Here is a 20,972-nt window from a genome sequence, read left to right as displayed (position 1 = left end):
AGCTGCTCTTGTAGGAAATACAAAGATAAATAAGATGCACTTGGCCCTCAAGGATCTTCTACTCTAGTAGATTGCCTATGACATGCCCCATTTGGAATTATAAAACTTACATAAACCTTAGTGCTCATCTAATCCAATTTCCTTTTTTTTGCAGAGGAAGACATTAAGGTTCAAGTCATGAAATGACTTGCCCAAACCCCAAAGCAAGTAAGAAAAGTCAGAGGAGGGCTAGAACCCCAAGTCCTCTGACTCCCAGGATAGTTTTCTTTCCACTACAAACTGCTTTTGCAGTGATTTATGGAGAAGTATTCAATAAACATTCAGGTGAATTTATAGCGATACAAGTTATGAACTCAATGCATCTTCTGTTGCATTTCTCCCATTAATACATTTGTCAACATTTATGAAATTCTTGGTTATACAAAAACGAAATATGGAACAAGAGAATTGAGAATATTTACAGTTATATAGGGCTTTAATACATTTCAATACTTTAGAGATCTGTGATTCTATCAGTGTGGAATTAATGGACACTGCACCCACATATGCCTTAATGATGTGTGTGAGTTGCCATAGCTCCCAAAATTCATGGTCAAACTTCTGATGATAAGTTTCTCTCAATGTAGCTAGGCTAGTACTTAGAAAGATACTGGGTCCTTCCCTTAGTCTAAATCAGAAGTCATTCTGGCAAGATAATTCTGGTCTACAGTCTGGTAGCTTGGCCTTCTGTTGGTCAGTCAACACACAGCTGTTAAGTGCCTACTATCATCAGGCACTGTGTTAACAAATGAAAAAAGAAAGTAAAGGAAAGAAAAATTAGGGGCCCTGCTCTTTAGGACCACACATTCTAAGGGGGGAGTGGAACAACAAGCATGTGAACAACTATGTACGTACAAGATATGTATGTATATGTATATATGCATATATATATATATATATATATATATATATGATCAATTGTAAAGGTGTAGTGCAAAGCGCTGGATTTGCTGTGTGATCTTGGACAAGTCATTTAAGCCTTATTTTCCTCATCTGTAAAATGGAATAGTTGGACATATAGTTAACATATATCCAGGGCAAAACTTGAATCCATATCTTTCTGATTTTGAGGTTAATTCCCTACCCACTGCATCACACTATGATAACATTTATCCACATCATCCTAACAGGTGATGGTGAATCTGCTTTCCCCCTATGAAGGGAAAGTATTGCTGTGTCTATATCCTTAGGGTTCTATTTCCTCTTTCTTCAAATCTATGTTTTTGTTCAGAGTTTTGGTGACTGAGTTTTCCCAGCCATGGCTTAGATAAGAGTACAGATGCTCTATTACTGAGGCCTGGTGTCCTGGAGAAACCAGCCAAGAGTAAGAGAGAGATCCCCTTCCTTAACTGAACTTAAAGTTACTACTTCATACTCTAATCACCTGTCATCTACAGTACCACAAATGCCTCCTAATTGGTCTTCCTGCTCTGCTCCTGACTTTCAGTACTTTGAAACCATGACTCACTTGCTCTAGAATCCTAGAAGTTTCCTAAGCACCTGAGGCCTCCTCACTCTGGAACATCTAACTATCCATGCAGTCTTCTCACCCTGGAATATCCCTCCACCAGATCTGCCTCCTTCCCCCATTGGTGAGCTCCTCTGGGGACCTTTATTTTGTGAAGGGGTTCAAGCTGCCCAGCTTTTATTCCCCTCCAGGATCTACTCCTAACTTTCTGGATTTTAAAACCATACCCCTACCCCTACCTGGTACTTTTATCTCCTCTCCTCATCCTCTCTCTGGAAGCTCAATTCAAGTAGGCATTGTTTCATTCTTTGTGCTCATACAAAGCACGGTACCTGGCACACAGTGGGCACTTAATAAATGTTTATTAATTGATTCAATCCAAAGGGAAGAATTAATACTAATGGCATTGGGATCTTATAACTCATATGACTATATACAGCTTGGTAGAGAAGGGTAAGGGTCACCCTCTAAGACCATCTATCACTTCTGCTGCTGAGAAAGTAGAGAGCTTGGGAAGACCAGAAGATGCCTTGAATATCATGAACTTGGCATATAAAGTATGCGTGTGTGTGTGTGTGTGTGTGTGTGTGTGTGTGTGTGGTGAAGGGTGGCAAGAAAGTATCCTCTTCATACCCCAGCATTATTCCACAACCCCCACTCTGGCACAAATATCTATTGATCCCAATCTAATGCTTAGAAGGGAACATTAAAAAAGTAGGTAACAATGTAATGACCCTGGACACCTTCCTAAATTCAGCCTGGGTTCATTCCATTCTAGGTCACACCACATTGTTTGTTATCTCAGTCATATCTGGGAAGTGGTTGCTTCATGCAGCTTCCCAGTCTCTCGTCTTCCCCATACGGCAATAGCTAATGCTTGACCAGGCTTTCAGATTACTGTTGCTTCAAAGAGAAAAGATTGGCTTTGACCAAGAGGTGGGGGTGTGGAGACAAGGTGGGAGGAGCAGGAACTTGTATGCAAAATCTGGGAATTTGTGGGAGGATTGGCCGGGACCCAGGAAAGGGGCACAGAGAGAGAGATTTCCCCACCCTTCTGGTAAATCCGCCCCTTGATTGGCTCTTGGCCCTTTTAGTGGCTGCCTTGACAGACTGTGGTCAGCATCATCCTTGGAGTTCATATAAAAGGGTAGGGAGAGAGTGAGGTGTTTTAACAGTTGCTTGCTCTGCAGACAGAGGATAGAAGGGCGGAGCACTCCAGACACTATGCAGTTGTCCTGGCATCCACGGAGGTTAGCTCTGTATTGTTCCACGTTACTCTTAATCTTTTCAACATGCCAAGCAGTAAGTGTGACTACATGATTATTATTATATATATTTTAATACAACTTTTGGAACTGAATCACAAGGAAAAAAATGTGGTGACCAGCTAGTGAAATTCCTGTTGTTTGCCTTCCACAGTATATTGCCACCAGAGACAACTGCTGCATTTTAGATGAGCGATTTGTAAGTAGTTGTGTGTCTTTTGTTTTGTGTTTGACAGAGAGGGGGCCTAGATAGTAAGAAACCCAGGACATATAGCACAGGAAATTACTGGTTTGGGATGACTGGGGTTTGCTTGTCACTGTCATTTGAATCCTAGGGGATTTCGGTCAGAACTCTTAGGTAGGTAGGTATTTGGAAACGTGCTCTTTTGTGGTTTCAGGGTAGCTACTGCCCAACTACGTGCGGGATTGCAGATTTCTTAAACAAATACCAAAACACCATAGACCGGGACCTACGGCATATGGAAGATGCCTTAAAAGATATTGATAATAAGACATCAGAATCCAAACTGCTGATCCAGAAAATCCAAGTCAGCCAGAATTCTGACACAAGACCTCAAAGTAAGAGCAAGCACAAAATGGGAAAACTGGAAGAGAAAGTAGTCATTCTTCCCACCTCCTTTTCCTTTGCCTTATTAATGTTTTCTTTTTTGATTCCTTTCTGCAGATGTGATCAATGATGTGACTCAGAAGTCAAGGAAGATGATTGATGAAATTATGAAATATGAAGCAATGGTTATCACACATGAAAACAGTATTAAGTAAGGACTTTGCCTTGTAGGGTTGTTTTTTAAAGGCTACTCTATTCCAAATTCAATGTTACTTACTTCGGGGAGGGATATTTTCTTTGTCTATTTTTTTCTGTTTTCAAAAACTAAAACTGGTAATATGCCTGAATATTTCAAATGTACCATAGGGGAGAATTTCAAAGTCATAGAAATTTGTTCTGTGTTGTTTTTTCCCTTGTTCATATCAGTCTATGAGCAGTGGAAAGAATACTGAACTTGGAGTCAATAAGATCCAAATTCAAATCCTTTCTCTGTGATTTTACCCATTTTGTGGTGTTAGAAGAGTTATTTCATCTCTGATCCTCAAATTTCTCAGCTCTAAAAGGAGGGCATTGAGCTAGATGACCATTAAGATTCTTTCAAGTTCTGGACTTATGTTTCTATGGTCCTTTAATGGTCCATAAAGGAGAGGTTTCCTTGATGTATTCACTTCCCTTTCATTGCTACTGTCAAAATGTAATTTTCTCTTCTGGTGTCATATCTCATGTTCAAATTAATGAAATATTGAAATGATTTTTTTTAATGTGGCACTACAGCCTTTAAAAATATTTTTTTTTTAGGTAATTGGGGTTAAGTGACTTGTCCAGGGTCACACAGCTAGTAAGTGTCAAGTGTTTGGTCTGAGGCCGGATTTGAACTCAGGTCCTTCTGACTTCAGGGACAGTGCTCTATCCACTGCGCCACCTATCTGCCCCCTTTTTAAAATTTTTGAACCCTTGAAAGGGTCAAGAACATGGGAGTGTTAGATCATAGGAAATTTACTTTGATTGCTTTTCTGTATTGTTTTTAAAATAGTCTAGCACTTTAGATGAGATGGTACATGAATTAAAGAATAAGCAAAAGGACTTCTTAACTACTTACTATGTGTCAGTCACTATGCTAAGTGTAAAGAATATAAAGAGATAAGCAAGACATTCCCTGTGGTTAACAAGTTGATATTCCAATGGGAGGTATGACATATCTAGGAAGTTTCAGCTGTAGATTTGATGGAAAGAATCATTGGTCCTAAAGATGCAGTGGCAAGGGAATATAACAAAAACCCAGAAATCTTTAGGGTTCATCTGTCCTTAGTGACAGAGTAGTGAATGTTAGAAGACGTCCCAAAGCAAAGTGCTGGACATCTGCAGCCCCATTCTGCAAGAAGGGTCAATAGCATATCCTCCTGTGAGAATGAGGTCCCAGACGTGTATGGTCTCCATATGATTAGAACTGAGCCCCTTCAAGTTGGGCTCCAGTAGATATGAATAGGAATAGGAATAGTTAGTAGGTACATGAATGTTCTTGATTTTCTGATCTACTTTCTTGGGAGGTGGCATAGCACCATGGAAACCATGCTGGATTGCAGTTGGAAAACTTAGGTTAAGTCCTGGATGGCATACTTCAGAGTTGTATGATGTCGGGTGTCAGGTCCCCTCTCTAAGACTCAGTTTTCTATTCTGTAAAATGGAGATAATATTCATGCTACCTTTTCCATATAGTGATTGTAAAAATTTTTCTATAAACCTTAAAAAGTATGATAGAAATGTGAGCTAATATCAAATTACTTGGCCTGTGCTCATTTTATTCAAGCCCAAAAGACCGTCATAGATCTAGGGCTGGCAGAGATCCTAGTTCTCATCCAATCCAATGTCCTCATTTTGCTGATGAAGAGCCTGAGGGGTTTGTTGACTTGCCCAAGATCACACAGATACTAAGTAGAAGAGCCAGGATTTGAACACAGCCTTCTGACTCCAAACCCAGCATCCTTTCTGTTATAGTATTCGGCATCTTAATTTATTGCCTATGCTGATGCCCACACACTGCCCCTTATGTTCCTTCCATTCCTGCTCATAAGGAATAAAATCAAAATGAGCCCCAAGGGTCTTTGCTCACAGAGCAGAGAGAGTTCTTTCCTTCATACCACATGCCTGCCATCTAGGTGCAGACATTGAGATTGAAAGTGTACTCCAGGGGCAGCTAGATGGTGCAGTGGATAGAGCACCGGCCCTGAAGTCAGGAGGACCTGAGTTCAAATCCGGCCTCAGACCAAACACTTGACACTTACTAGCTATGTGACCCTGGATAAGTCACTTAACTCCAACTGCCTAAAAAAAAGAAAGAAAGGGTACTCTAGTCTTAATGGTATCTGTTATATGTCTTTATTTTCCCCCATGTAGATTAGGGTGCTTCCCCTCAACCCCAACTGTGTCACTTTACAATTTTTACCAGAAGAGAAAAACAAACAATTCTGTCTTGGGTAATTTTTGGGAAAACAAGGTAACATTTATGAAAGAGACAATTATTAGGGTCAAACAAAGCCTGAATTATCTTTTTTCTTGTTGTTTTGTTTCACTTTGTTTCGGTTTTGTTTGTAGGTATTTGCAAGATATCTTGGTTTCAAACAACCACAAGATTCTTCAGTTGAAACAAAAAGCAATTGAACTTGAAGCGAAATGTCAGGAGCCTTGTAAAGATTCAGTTCAAATACAAGAAACCACTGGAAAGGGTGAGTGAGATATTAGTTCTGGGATCAGCTCTCTGGAGGGGGAGGCAGAGTGCCAATCACAGATCACTCCATGAGTGAATGTTTCGCCTCTAGCCAATTGAACCTTGGTAGTCCAGTAACATTGGCCTCCTTGCTGTTCCTCACACAAGACACGCCATCTCCCTACTCTCAGCCTTGTCACTGGCTGTTCCCCCCCCCCCCCACCCGGAATGCTGTCCCTTCTGGTCTTTGTCTATCAGCTTCCTTGTCTTCCTTTAAGTTGCAGCTAAGTGCCATTTTCTGCAAGAACCCTGTCCTAGTTCTCCTTAATCTTAGTGCCTTCCCTCTGAGACTCGCCCCAGTTTATCCTGTATGTATCTTGTGCTTACATAGCTATTTGCATGCCGTCTTCTCCTCTAGACTGTGAACTCTTTCTTTGTATCCCCAACGCTCAGCACAAAGTAGATGCTTAGTAGTGCTAGCCGACTGACTGATTTACTGTTTAGGTGGTTCAAGGTTCAAAAGGAATTATAGTGCATACATTATAGTGCATACATCTTCCTTCAGGGAATGAAAACACTGTGCAATCTGGAGGAAAAGTGAGCCTGGCCTTAAGACACTGAAGGCATTCCAAACTATGGTTGTGGGATTCTAATACTGAAAGGAATCTCAAGACCATTTAGTTTAACCTATACTGGGATGAGAATTTCCTCTACAGCCACATGGACAATCAGCCATTCAGCCTTTGCTTACAAACCTTCAATGAGAGGGAACCAACAGGCAACCTGTTTTATGTTTGGAAAGTCCCTAATTATCAGGAGGTTTTCTCTCACATCTGCTTCTCTGCAAATTCCACTACTGCTCCTAATATCTGCTCTTTGAGTTCAAGCAGAACAAGTTTAATATAGCACTACAAATACTTGAAGCCAGCTATCCTGCCCTAGCCCCCCCACCTCTTCCTTTCCCTATTAAACATTCCCAGGTCTTTTTGCAAATCCTCAAACAGCCTAATGTCAAACTCCCTTCCCATGCTGATTGTCATCTTCTGAATGAGCTCCAGCTTGTCCACGTCCTTTCCAGAATGTGGCCCCAGAATAAAACAAGAGGAACTGCAGTGACCGACATAATCTGATTTTTCCAACAGATTGTCAAGACATTGCAAACAAAGGGGCCTCAGTAAGTGGCCTTTACTTTGTCAAGCCATTCCAAGCTAAGACACAGTTCTTGGTCTACTGTGAAATAGATTCAGCAGGCAATGGATGGACCGTACTTCAGAAGGTATGTTATTGTTCTTCTTCTCCTTTCTCTCCCCCTCCTGGTATTTTTTATGCTTCCCCTTTATCCTTTCTCCTCTCCTCCTCCTCCTTTTCTTCTTCTTCTTCTTCTTCTTCTTCTTCTTCTTCTTCTTCCTCCTCTTCCTTTTCTTTTGCTTCCTCCTCCTCCTCCTCTTTTTCTTCTTCTTCCTCTTCTCCTCTTCTTCATCATCATCATCACTATTTTTGCTTTCTTTGAAGTCAACTTTAACCTCTAATCTTGACATTCCTCTTAATATCATGCCATCTTAAAACAAAACTAGAGAAATAACTTAGAAAGGTTCAGGCTGCTACAAGAAGGTACAGTCTTCCAGAGAGTTCAGTAATGACACTCAGGTGCCAATACCATCAACTATTTTTACCAATCAAATGTAGTGGCATTTAGAGTCAGTTGACCTGTATTCAAATTCTAAGTCTGCTATTTACTATCTTCTTGGCCTTGGTCAAGTCACTTCACCTCTTTTGGTCTCAGTTTCCTAAGTTGTAAAATTAAGATCAGAGCTAGAACATTGCTTTGGGGAATGAAATTTAAAGGGTACAAAAGAAGTTAACATAAGCAGTCATTTTGCAGCATAGAAGTTTATATAGTAATTAGCCCTTCCAACAACTGAATTTTTCTTATATTATTTTCACAATATGCATTACAAAATTGACCCGAGGGCCAATTTTCATTCTATTTGCCCTTGATGAATTCCATAATGCTTGTCCTGGACCCTGACACGAACAGTTACAGCTCTGGACTAGACATTCATTAAGATTCTTTCTACCCACAAATCCTGTATTGTACTTCCTGCTTCAACTATTTTATCAAAGAAATGGGAGCTGGAGCCTTTGGTTGTTAGATGTTTTAGACAGAGCACAGAATGATTCCCTTTGATAAAAACAAAATCCACAATCTGAGTCCTTACTTATGGCATCTAAATAATTTACCATTTACCAATATTTTAAAACCAAACTGTGGCGGGGCAGCTCGGTGGTAAAGTGGATAGAGCACCAGCCCTGGATTCAAGAGGACCTGAGTTCAAATCTGGCCTCAGACACATAACACTTACTAGCTGTGTGACCCTGGGCAAGTCACTTAACCCCATTGCCTAAACAAACAAACAAAAAAACACACACACACACACAAAAATCCCAAAACTGTGACGGTATTAATTTGTTGGTCACCAATTATCTGCTTTCGCCTTTGCAAATATTCTATTAGAGATTGGATGGGAGCCTGGATTTCAAGAAAAACTGGATTCAATATAAGGAAGGATTTGGACATTTGTCTCCAACTGGCAACACAGAATTTTGGCTGGGAAATGAAAAGATTCACCTTCTAAGCTCCCAGACTACAATTCCATATGTATTAAGAATAGAATTGGAAGACTGGAGTGGCAAAACCAGGTACAGTTTGGAGGGGCATCTTAAGACAAAAGACTCCTTGGAATTGGTCTTTGTCAGTTTGCCATAGAGTTACATGGTAAACCATCCAGGTAAAAGCAAAGTGGCACTCAACCCTCCTCATAGTAATTTATTTGCTTCTTGGGCTATTTCATGGATAAAGGACTGCTTCCAGCTAAAGAGCTTAGGGATCTAAGCCAATTCTTAACCAATTCAATTGCTTAAAAGTTTAGCGCCCTGGTTTCCACAAAATCACACCAATGAAGTGCAAGATGAGGGACATCTTGCATCTTTGTACTTTCCTAATTCCTATAAAGGAGCAGTAATTGCTTTGATCAGTTCATGTCATGGAAACATACAATCTTTTGCACTGAATTCACTACTTAAACCATTTTAAATATTTCTAAGAAGAGCAATATTAATATTTCAGTAGAATGAAGAAATCAATTCTGTGTCAAACTGGTGAGTTTCTGCTAGCAGAAATATTACCGTAGTAGAGATTTTCCTCTCACAAATTCCCATTCTTTAAACATTGCAGACCAATGAAGAAACTGAATATTTTATATAGTCTATTTGAGCAGCTTCAATGTGAAATGCCTATTTTCCTCCACATTATCCAATTCCGTCCCTTCCTCACATTTCCTCCTGGAAGAGAATTCCTTTCCCTAACCTGGAAATTCCATGCATTGTTGCAGGCATGATTATCTGTACTTTTCCCAATGTCCCCACGGTGTGCCTGGCCTTCAACTCCCAGCAGAACTAGTATGCCAATTGAGAGCAATGTCATTATACTCTTGCATATGGCAAAGACAGTACCTTTTCTGACTTCTAAAGTTCACATTTCTAGGAAAATAATTTAACATTGTCAAGGACTAACAATGCTAACTTATATTATCTTAAGTTTTTTAAGCTTGGAAACCAAGAATAATAATTAGAAAAATAGCCATGGTCCACCAGGGTTCAGTCTACATGATGTCAAACAAAGACATTGGTGAAAAATTCAACTAATTTTTCAGCTCTTCAAAATATCTGGACTTCTGGCATCAGTGTTACACACAGCCCAGTACATAGTAGGTGCTTAATAAATTATTGTTGAATTGAATTGAGTCTAGATCATGTATCTAGATGAATAGTATTTTTTGAGGGGAAAAGTGTCTCCTGGTTGCCATGAGATACTGACTTAGCATGAGTGTTGCCCATCTCTAAGCCAGAAACTGAAGTATAAATGAGTACTTCATGTGTAAACACCATGACAACCTCTAGGAATAATGCTGATATTTCCAGAAAATGATGCTATGTACAAATGAAGCTTTTGGACAAAGTTATGGGTTAGAGGTTACTGATGGATCCATTCCCTTTTACATAGCACGGCTGACTACTCCATGTTTAAGGTGATGCCTGAATCTGACAAGTACCGGCTGACCTATAGCCACTTCCTTGGAGGAGATGCAGGAGATGCCTTTGGCGGCTTTGATTTTGGTGATGATCCAAGTGACAAGTTTTTCACCTCCCATGCTGGCATGCAGTTCAGTACCTGGGATAATGACAATGATAAGTTTGAGGGCAACTGTGCTGAACAGGATGGGTCTGGCTGGTGGATGAACAAATGTCATGCAGGCCACCTCAATGGTGTTTACTACCAAGGTATTGTCATCTCTTGTTTCCTGGTTCATTATACAGTTTTCATGCAAGGCGATAAGTGTCAGTGTGCTATCGTGGATTTGGGGTCAGAAGGCCTAGATTAAAATTTGCCTCTTCCTCTCTGTCTATGACCCTAGTAAGATGCTATAAAAACACTGAGCAAATCACTTAACAACTTTGATCTCAGATTCCTCATGCATAAAATAAGTCTTTTGCAACTGAGCTTATGACCCTATCATCCTATTTATGCAAAGACTGAAAAATAGTTAAGAGATGGATAAGTGCTTTTACTATTTTAGTTCCTTTTTTTTTTCAAGGTTAGTGTTGGATAAAGCCTAGCTAATACTTAGACTTGGCCATATCACAAGGTATCCAACTGTTGCAAATTATTAGTCCAGTGATTTGTCATGGACTATTCAATTTTCACCATCAAAGCTACTCTTTGTAGTTACCACACTGTTTCCAGAAGTTAACTCCTCCCTTATTAAATATACATGTCACTTGAGTAGTATAATCTGTGAGTGCTCATAAACATATATATGTATATGTATGTATGGATGTATATACATATATGTGTATATCTATGTATATGTGTATAGATAGATATGTTTATCTTATCATCTGCATGGTAGTTTGTAACAAATTACTGAGGGAATGGGTTAAAGGATGCATTTTCTTGATGATAGGGGGTCACAAAAGACCTGAAACAGAAAGTACTATTTGGAAATGTGGGCAACAGAGCAGAGGATCTGGTGTGTAAAAAGGTGTTGGGAGAGCAATGGGTACCTGGGTCAGAAGGTGGGAGAGCAAAAAGGATATTAACAGCCAACTTTGTGTATATTTCTGCTTCCTGAGGCTGCCTTCCTCAAGGTCCTTCAGTTCTATTCATCCTCTCAACCATCAGAATATAGACTTCAATCTTTCAGAGCATTACTCTAACTGATAGTGCACCTGAAGTTATGTCAGAAGGGAGGGAAATTTGCTCCTGAATACTACCACATGTTGCTTTTGAGCAAACTAATATCCTTGACTCCTTTCTCTTGAAAAACTCACTGTCATGTTGGCTGTTAGACCAGGGACCTTGCTTCATGGGATATTGACTTCTGCTTCTGTCATGGAAGCTGCATAAGCAAGGTCATTCCCGTGTACCATGCTGGTGACTCCTGATTCACCCTTGTACTAGGCACTAAAAAATATTTTTTTGAAGCACATGAGGTTTGTTGTTTACTTTACAGTGAGGGCTGTTAGCAACACTCCAGTGCCATTTCCTGGAGTACACTATTGTTGCCTCAGTTGGAGATAGGCAAGTTACCCCATTTAAGTGAACAGGGGAGGGAGGATTTGAGCCTTTCTTTAGAAAAATGACCCAAGTATGTTGATTTCAAAATTGCTAAGTTCAGTGAGGAAGGCCCACTAGACGTGTTAAGGGCAATTTGGAATACCACTAGATTCCAGGTAGATAATATATATATGGGACTGACTAAATGAAAATGAATGGAAAACCATGTATTAGGTGCTTGCTATATGTACAAAGTAGGTAATTTATAAATTATTGTTGAATTGAAATGAGTCTAGACCAATTCAATCCCCTGTACTAAGTAGGGATGCAAAGTAAAAAGGAAAAGATCCTCTGCTACCAAAGAGCTTACATTCTGACACATCAGAGGCTCCAGCTATAAGCCCGATGAAAAGCTCAGGGAGATATGGGCCAAACAGATGGGAATGCATCTTCTTTAGTGTCATTTCCATTGATCAGACCCTATCCGTTGCTGATGTTAAACCACTAGAAAGTTGCCAGGGGTTTTAGGGGTTGGCAGACTTTCTTTTCTGAGTCTTCAATAGCAATGGGTGCTAAGCAGGCAGGGGTTACAGCCTCTGCAGAGGTAGTTGTCAGGGCTTGCCTCCTCAAGAAATTGCTCCTCTGGATAATGGCTATAGGGGCCAGTGGTCTGGGGTAGGGGAACTTCTATGTGTAGGGTGCTATGGAAACTGTAAAGCATTATAAGACCAAAGGATTAGAGTTGACAGAAACTTTAGAAATCATCTAGTCTAGCTGGTTCAACTTATCGAGGAGGAAACTGAGGCCCAGAGAAATGAAGTGGCTTCCTCAAAATTATACAAGTAGTAAATAGTGAAAGCAGGATTCAGATGTAGGTCCTTTACCAGTGGAAGTCTATATCTATCTATATATATATAGATAGATAGATATAGAATAGAATCTATATCTATATATATAGAATGTCTATAGCTATCAATCTATCTAATATTATTATATTATTATATCATATAATGTTATATTTTATGTTATTGTTATCAGTTGTTATCAATCAGTATCAAAGAGATACTGATTAAAGATAAACATGAGGTCACATTAAGCTCTTGAACTCTTTCAGGTCATTGAGTTGAAAATGGGAATGTTGTGTAATCAAATCATTACCACAAAGATTGTTTCTAGGTGGCACACTAGATAGAATGCTAAACCTGGTGTCAGTAAGACCTGAATTAAAATCTGGCTTCAGATAGCTGTGTGACCTTGGGCAAGTCACATAACTTCTGTCTGCCTCAGTTTTGTCATCTGTAAAATGAGGATAAAGATAACATCTCCCTCTCAGGGTACTGTGAGGATAATAAGAGACAATACTTCTAAAGTGATTTGAAAACCTTAAAGAGTTTTATAAATACTAGCTATTATCATTGTAATTATTTATGTTATTTCAAAGTTATTACTAAAATATGATTTCATATTGTTACTGGAACTATCACTACTAGGTTTTGGCCTTATAATTTTAATGGTGCAGGGAACTCCATCAAGATGGTGCAAGATCATCAAATGTTCCAGAACTTTTAGGATGATGGAGTTCCCTGGCATACTGAAAAGACTTAAACCGAGGTCTGCCTGAGTCTTCAGCTGAGCCTGGGGCTCATAGAACATCAATGTGCTTCAGGCAGCTTCCCAAGACTGACCAACCCCAAGTGCAGGTGTAATCTGTATTGGTGGATGGGAATTTTCACACTAGGAGTCTCCCACACTAATGAAATCAGATACATTAGCAACATAATAACATGGCCATCTAAAAATTATTTTCAAAAAAGAGGGGCTTTAAGAAGATTTTCAAACATCTTACATGTTGTACAGAAGCATTTGTTTTAGAGTGTCAAAATCATGGCGACACTGGTACCAAGAACAGTCTCTTAGAGAATGATTTCATGAACTGTTGTGGCCACGTGTTATTGTCTGGTGGCCAGCATTTTCATGAAGACCCTCTCTGTGTTTAGCTAAGCTTGTTCCCAGGTAACAGATGGCCCATTCCCAGGCCTATGCTAGAAGCCTTGGAAAAAATTCCCTAGCACTTAGGGTCCCTCTAGAGCCCAGGATCACCTTCATGCCACAATAAGGCAAGACTTTAGTGGAGGATATTATATATTATTCATAAATGGTAGAAAATAGCACATTCATACTTCTGTTTCAAGGAGTTTCAGACTAATGAGATATATTTGTATAATTTATGTTTTAGGGGGCACTTACTCAAAATCATCAACTCCCCGTGGCTATGATAATGGCATTATCTGGGCTACCTGGAAGTCAAGGTGGTACTCTATGAAGAAAACTACCATGAAGATTATTCCATTCAACAGACTTTCAATAGATGGCCAGCAACATCACTTGGGAGGATCCAAACAGGTGGGCTCAGATCACATGTTAAAATAAACTATTAAGAAATGATTGAGCACTATATGTATTTTTTAAACATTGTCCTACTCATTCCATAAGGCACACAAATTTCCTTTTCAATATTCGTTTCATCTTTCACTTCCTATGCTTGTTGATTATTATTCTACTTCATGTATTGAGCCTGGGATGAAATTCACTACCTACCTTTTGGCTTTGTTAGACAAACAACTTCATGATGGAATGTTTTATGCTTGCTGATTTTAAAAATTAAGTGTTGTTTTCTTGCATATATATATAACATATATGTATAACATATATGTATATATTTATGTGCGTATGTGTATATAAAATATATGTATGTATAGTATATAGGAGCTATATGTATGTGTGTGTCTATATAGACATATACACACATGTATGTATATATGTAAACTATGGCTATACACTGAAGTTCAATCTGTTGCTCAAGTGACCATTTCTTAAGGCAAATTTTGGTAATTATTTGTCATCCATATATTGTAGTGGTTTAAAAAATTTACAGGTAATAATTTAAGTCTGTTCATATTTATTATATCTAATATCTAATTACTCTTGTATTTAAAGAATTATAGCTCTTTTTTTCATTTTTGCCATAGGTTGGAGACATTTAAAAGGATGTTACAAACATGGCCAACACTTTAAAGGATTTTTATCTGAACAGAGACATGTTGTTTTATCAATGGGAGAGCGGATTTGTTATGCCACACATACTTCACTTTCTCAGTATTGATCTCCAGGATTGGAACCATCACAAACAACTTTGTACATGTGATAATTTATCTCTGTGCCATTTCAATTAAAAAAATTTCATATCTATGACCAAATGCCCTGTGCCATTACTTAGTCCTTAACCAAAACCAAAGGCATCTCACATGTAAGGATATAGTTGGCACTCATACTATAGGATGGGCATTTCACAAAACATTAGGTACAGTTGTAGAAGAAGGACAAGACATAATTCCTGACTTCAAGAGAGTGGACAACGAGCTGGGATACAAGTTCAATGAAACTAAATACCAGTAATCAGAAGTAACAGAAATGTAAGACCCATTTAGCCAAAAACACAAGTCACAAAGTCTTAGAGAGCTTTATAAACATAAGCAGCTACTTTTATTCCAAGAAATGAGTGACAAGGAAACATAGTGTGTGGTGTTCCAAAAGTGTGCATTTTAAAGCTATTAATGCTTTAAATTGCACTAAAATTTTTGGGACACTCATATTTAAAATGTTGTGAACATTTATGTTACGCCTGGATTTCAATATTTCATTCTACATTCTCTATTACTGTTGACTACGAGACTGTAAGCTCCATGAGAGCAGGGACAGTGGGATTTTTTTTTATGTATCTAAAATGTGTTTCTCCCCAACATAGTAACCTTACATACAGTAGGGGCTTAATAAATATTTCGGGCATTGAATTCAATGGAATTGACCTGAATTTTCCTTTTTATGGCATTGGGCTCACACATTTGTATGTTTATGTGCCCCTTCTTTCTGTACAACAATGCTGTGTGGTTGTAGATCTCTTGCATAGAGGATGTGCAAAAGGGAAGAGGCTTCTCCCTGACACACTCTCTCTGCTTAGCACATAGTACATCTGCTCACAATTCTTTGGGATGCCATAATACAGTGGAGAGCATTTGGGATAGTAGCCCGCTCCTTAACCTACTTGCCTTGAAGAATCTAGGTGAATGTAGCAAAAGGGATCTCAGAAATGGTCTAGTCCACTCTCCATCATTGAACTGCTGAGAAACCTAACACACAAGGGACAGGAAGTGACTTGCCCATGGTCATCCAGGTGATAGGTTATCTTCCTCCATAGCCAATGCTCTTTTCTCTTTACCATCTTGCCTCCAACTGATGACATCAGTTATTAATCACTTATAGCATTAAAAAAAAGAAAAAAGAAAGATGTAGGCATGAAACAAGATCAGGAATGTTTAGGGAAAAAACTGTGCTAGCTGAATTTTCTTTTCTGTGGCTTAGTAGTGAAAGCACTCAATTTGGAGTCAAAGGATCTGGGTTTGAATTCTATCTTTTCTTGATGGGTGACCTTGGGCAAATCACTCAACCTGAGTTTTTGTTTCCTATCTACAAAATAAGGGGCTTAGAAGATATGACTCCCAAGGTCCCTACTAGCCCTAAATCCTATTATCTTGTTGCCATGTCCTTAATTACAACATTCCTGTTCCTGTTGATTATGCTAATCAACAGATGCTAATACGTGTTAGATTTAGGCAGAAAAAAATTGTTTTCCTCCAACCAGCCAAAAGCACAAATTTAAAAATTAAATTTAAATAACTTAAATTTAAATTAAAAAAATTAAATTTAAATATTAAAAACCACCATTGTTTTTCCACAATATTGAAAAGGAGCAGTAATTCTAATAATTCAAATAACAGATAATCTAAAATCTATTCAACTTCAGCATTAAAGAATCAACGTGTTTTTCCCATCCTCTGAAGGGTTAACTTCACTCTTTTGTAAAGATGCAAAGAATTCTGGGGCTGCCACCCACACAGTTGGACCTCGGAAAGATTCCAGCTACTCTTTGGGGGTTAGGCTCAAAGTCCACAAATGTTGAGTTGGCTTGTCTGATGTATATCATGACCTTTAGACAAAAACCTTCTTCTTGGGAGATACTGATTAAAGATAAACATGAGGTCACAACAAGCTCTTGAATTCTTTCAAGTCATTGAGTTGAAAATGGGAATATTGTGAGATCATCATCACTATAAAGATTGTTTCTAAGCTCTTTGGCTGGCTGGCTTACTCTTCTCCTAACTAATAGTAGACTATGGTGGTAGAGTGGTGGTAGATGAAAAAATATTTCAGTGTTTTTGCTTGAAGGAAATTTCCTGGTGACTATATTGGGTTGGGGACAAGGGGGCATTAAAAATTGGTGAAATCCTGAGGCTAAAATAGTGAAACTCCAATTTAGGCATTAACCAAAGAGCTTCAATTGCAGTACTTTTCTATCCTTTGATTAGGCAAAATTAATGCACTAGATATGTTAAGTACTATTCCCTTTCTTCAGTTTCCATCTGTCAATTGGATTGATAAAATTGAAATCGGAAAGGATATTTCATTCATTCATTTATACAATCATTCATTCATCTATTTAATACATTTCCTGGGTACTCCCCATGTATAACACACTGTGCTAGGGAATGATGAGGTTATACAGATGAATGACACAACAATCCCCGCTATCAAGCAAGGACCTTATAGGCTAGAACTTGTCCTCTCCCTCCCATCTACAATTTTATTTCACTGTTCCCCAGCAATTACTCCTCTCTACCCTTTCCCATCCAATCCATCCTCCACACTACTGCTCATCCATCTTCCTTCAGCACGAATGTCTCCACATCTAAAAAAATCTTCATATTCCTTTGCATGATGTTGAAGGACTTCCTCAACCTGACACCATTCTTTCTTTCCATACTTATCTCTTATCACAACCCTCCAAATACTCTACATTCCATCTTAATGTGACTGCTCCCTTTCTGCTGAACATAATATGCTATTTCCCACCTCTGGGACTGTGTTCACATTTCACCCTGTGCCTGGAAAGTCCTTTCTTCCTCTCTTTGCCTGTTGAATCCCTAACCAGTCTTTATTTTTTTTTTAACAGTATTTTATTTTTCCCCCTTTTACATGCCAAGAAAATTTTTAGCATTTGTTTTTACAAGATTTTGAGTTTCAAATTTTTCTCCCTCCTTCCTCTCCCCTCTTCTAAAAGTGGTAAGCAGTTTGATATAGTTTATACATGTGCTATCATGTAAAAATATTTCCAAAATAGTCACAGTTGAGAAAAAAGAGACAAATCAAAAGAAAAAAACACAAGAAAGAATAAAGTAAATAAAAAAATGTGCTTCAATCTGCATTCAGGGTCTATCAATTCTTTATCTGGATATGGATAATATTTTCCTTCTTGAGCCTTTGTATTTGTCTTAGATCATTGTGTTGCTGAGAAGAGCTGAGTGATTCATGGTTGATTATCACACAATATTGCTTACACTGTGTACAATGTTTTCCTGGTTCTGCTTGTTTCACTTTGCAACAATTCATACAAGTCTTTCGAGGTTTTTCTGAAATCTGCCTGTTCATAATTTCTTATTGGATAATAGTAGTCCATTACATTCATATACCACAGCTTGTTCAGCTATTTCCCAATTGATGGACATCTTCTCAGTTTCCAATATTTTGCCACCACAAAAAAGACTGCTAGAAATATTTTTGCATATGTAGGTCCTTTCCCCTTTTTTTATGATCTCTTTGGGATATAGGCCTAGTAGTGGTATTGCTAGATGGAAGGGTATGCACAGTTTGGTTGCCCTTGGGGTATAGTTCCAAATTGCTCTCCAGAATGGTTGGATCAATTCACAACTCCACCAACAATGCATTAGTGTCCCAATTTTCCCATATCTTCTCCAGTCTTTTCCTTTTCTGTCACATTAACCAATCTGATAGCTATGAGGTAGTACCTCAGAGTTGTTTTAATTTGCAGTTCTCTAATCAAAAAGTGATTTAGAATACTTCTTCCTGTGACCACAGATATCTTTAATTTCTTCATCTGAAAACTTGCCTGTTCATATCCTTTGACCATTTATCAATTGGGAATGGCCTGTATTCTTATAAATTTGACTCTGTTCTCTATATATTTGAGAAAGGAGCCCTTTGTCAGAGACTTGCTGTAGAGATGGTTTCCTATCTTTCTGCTTTCTTTCTTATCTTGGTTACATTGGTTTTGTTTGTACAAAAGCTTTTTAATTTAATATGATCTAAATGATCTATTTTATATCCTAACCAGTCTTTAAAGAAAAACATAAATTCTCCTTCCTCCATGATTCCCTCAAGTGGCAATTGTCCCTTCTTTTCCCTACAGCTCATATAGCACTTTTGTTGAAGATTTTCTATGTGTTATTTTTAGTATGGTTATCTGCAAAGGCATCATCTCTCTCTTCTAGACTCTAATTTCTATAAAAGCAGGAACTGTGTCTTAGTTAAACTTTGTAGCTTCCCTAAAGTATACAGTGGGCACTTAATAAATGTTTGTTGAAATTAATCAAACCCCCTCACCTCCAGTAAGATCAGTTTCCTAACTGTTCTTCAAACACACCATGCCCATTCCCAACTCCAAGGTTGCAGGAGATTGATGTTGATCTCATGTTTTTGCTTAAAATCATGGTGCACATCAAGAGAATCCTGATAATTATCTGTGGACTCTGACCACTCATTAAAGAGCAGATGGAGCCTCTCCAAGGTCCATCTATGTGGGTGGAGGCCTCAGAATTATTTTGGTTGAAGAAGCATGGGGCCAGGAGAAGACAAAAGGGGAAGCAGTCAGTTGGTTGCAGCACAAATCTGAGATAGTAAGACAGTGTGGTGTGTCAATTGAGTACTAAGTAGAAGATATGGGTTCAAATCCTGCCTCAGACACTTATCTTTGTGACTCTGGACAAGTCACTTAAAATTCTCTCTCACTTTCTTCACTTGTAAAGTGTGGAGTTAAAACTTATTGACATTTATCTATCATCCCTTCTAGATCTCTGTCTATTTGAGCCTATAATTTAAGATAGCTATAAGAGAACTAGTGGGAAATTAAAACATGATCTTCACCCCTTCCGCACAGTTATCTCCTGTCACTTTCAGCATTCTGACTGATTGCTAAGAAAGCCTTAAAAGTGAATGTTAAACTCCTTGGAAATTCTGAACTTTATAATCACTTCTACTGGTTGCAAACAGTTGAAGGCCTATACTTATGACCTGTCTGTGTTCAAGTCTGTTAGCACCCAAGCATCAGATTTTGCTGCATTTTGGTGGAAACTTAGTTATGGATTTTTCTTGATAAAGAGAGGAATAAATGAATAGATAGATAGATGGGTGGATGAATGAATGAATGAAGTATCATTTAATATTTACTACATGCAAAGTGTAGAGGACACAAATGTAAAAATAAAACAGTCCTTGGTCTCAATGAGTTCACATTTTAATGGGGAAGACAACAGATATGGAAAATTTTAGCTGCAAGTTAGGTGGAAAAGCCCCATGGTCCTTAGGTTGTAGCAGCAAAGCAGATTTAAAAAAAATTTCCTTTTGACCCAGCAATATCACCTCTAGGGCTGTGTCCCAAAGAGATCATAAAAATGGGAAAAGGACCCACATGTACAAAAATATTTATAGCAGTTCTTTTTATGGTGGCCAAGAATTGGAAATTGAGGGGATGTCCATCAATTGGGGAATGGCTGAGCAAGTTGTGGTATATGAATATAATGGAATACTATTGTGCTATAAGAAATGATGAGCAGACAGACTTCAGAAAAACCTGGAAAGGCTTGTATGGACTGATGCTGAGTGAAGTGAGCAGAACCAGGAGAACATTGTACACACAACAGCAATATTATGCGATGACTAAAATTCATAGACTTGGATCTTCTCAGCAATGCAAGGATCTAAGACAACTCCAAAAGACTCATGATGGAAAATGCTGTCCACATCCAGAGAAAGAACTATGGAGTCTGAATGCCAATCGAAGCATACTATAAGCTATCTTTTTTGTTTGTTTGTTTGTTTGTTTGTTTTGTTCCTTCCCATTGGTTCTAATTCTTCTTTACATGACTAATGTGAAATATATTTAATATGAATGTGTATGTAGAACCTATATCTGATTGCATGCCAGCTTGGGGAGGGGAGGGAGAGGGAGAAAATTTAAATCTCAAAGCTTATGAAAGTGAATGTTGAAAACTAAAAATAAATTTAAAAAATCTTTTTTTCAATTACATGTAAAAACAATTTTTGACATTCATTCTTTAAAATTTTGAGTTTCAAATTCTCTCTCTCTCTCTCTCTCTCTCTCTCTCTCTCTCTCTCTCTCT

The 20,972-nt window shown here is 38.4% G+C and overlaps 1 protein-coding gene across 2 annotated transcripts; it reads left to right on the top strand.

Moving 5' to 3' along the window:
* The first annotated feature begins 2,665 nt into the window (after positions 1–2,665).
* On the top strand, positions 2,666–15,517 carry FGG (fibrinogen gamma chain). Of its 2 annotated transcripts, XM_027866909.1 has the most exons (10): positions 2,667–2,809; positions 2,927–2,971; positions 3,171–3,351; positions 3,458–3,551; positions 5,933–6,063; positions 7,187–7,320; positions 8,560–8,744; positions 10,108–10,385; positions 13,898–14,064; positions 14,691–15,517. In XM_027866909.1, the coding sequence occupies exons 1-10, from the start codon at positions 2,732–2,734 to the stop codon at positions 14,703–14,705; spliced, it is 1,308 nt and encodes a 435-aa protein (XP_027722710.1). In that variant the 5' UTR covers positions 2,667–2,731; the 3' UTR covers positions 14,706–15,517. The 2 variants fall into 2 exon arrangements, with proteins under 2 accessions (XP_027722708.1, XP_027722710.1); XM_027866907.1 differs by lacking the exon at positions 14,691–15,517 and having other exon boundaries at positions 2,666–2,809; positions 13,898–14,091.
* The last annotated feature ends 5,455 nt before the right edge of the window (positions 15,518–20,972 follow it).

This window comes from Vombatus ursinus, unplaced genomic scaffold (genome assembly GCF_900497805.2).
Source record: "Vombatus ursinus unplaced genomic scaffold, bare-nosed wombat genome assembly UNPS02014784.1, whole genome shotgun sequence".
Lineage (NCBI taxonomy): Eukaryota > Metazoa > Chordata > Mammalia > Diprotodontia > Vombatidae > Vombatus > Vombatus ursinus.
This window is presented reverse-complemented; position numbering and strand designations above follow the sequence as displayed.

Bases quoted from the DNA above. Each gene is read 5' to 3' on its own strand.
- FGG (XM_027866907.1), top strand. From the start codon at position 2,732: ATGCAGTTGTCCTGGCATCCACGGAGGTTAGCTCTGTATTGTTCCACG. The intron at 2,972-3,170 runs GTAAGTAGTTGT...TTGTGGTTTCAG, and splicing joins GCATTTTAGATGAGCGATTT to GGTAGCTACTGCCCAACTAC. The intron at 10,386-13,897 runs GTATTGTCATCT...TTTATGTTTTAG, and splicing joins CAATGGTGTTTACTACCAAG to GGGGCACTTACTCAAAATCA.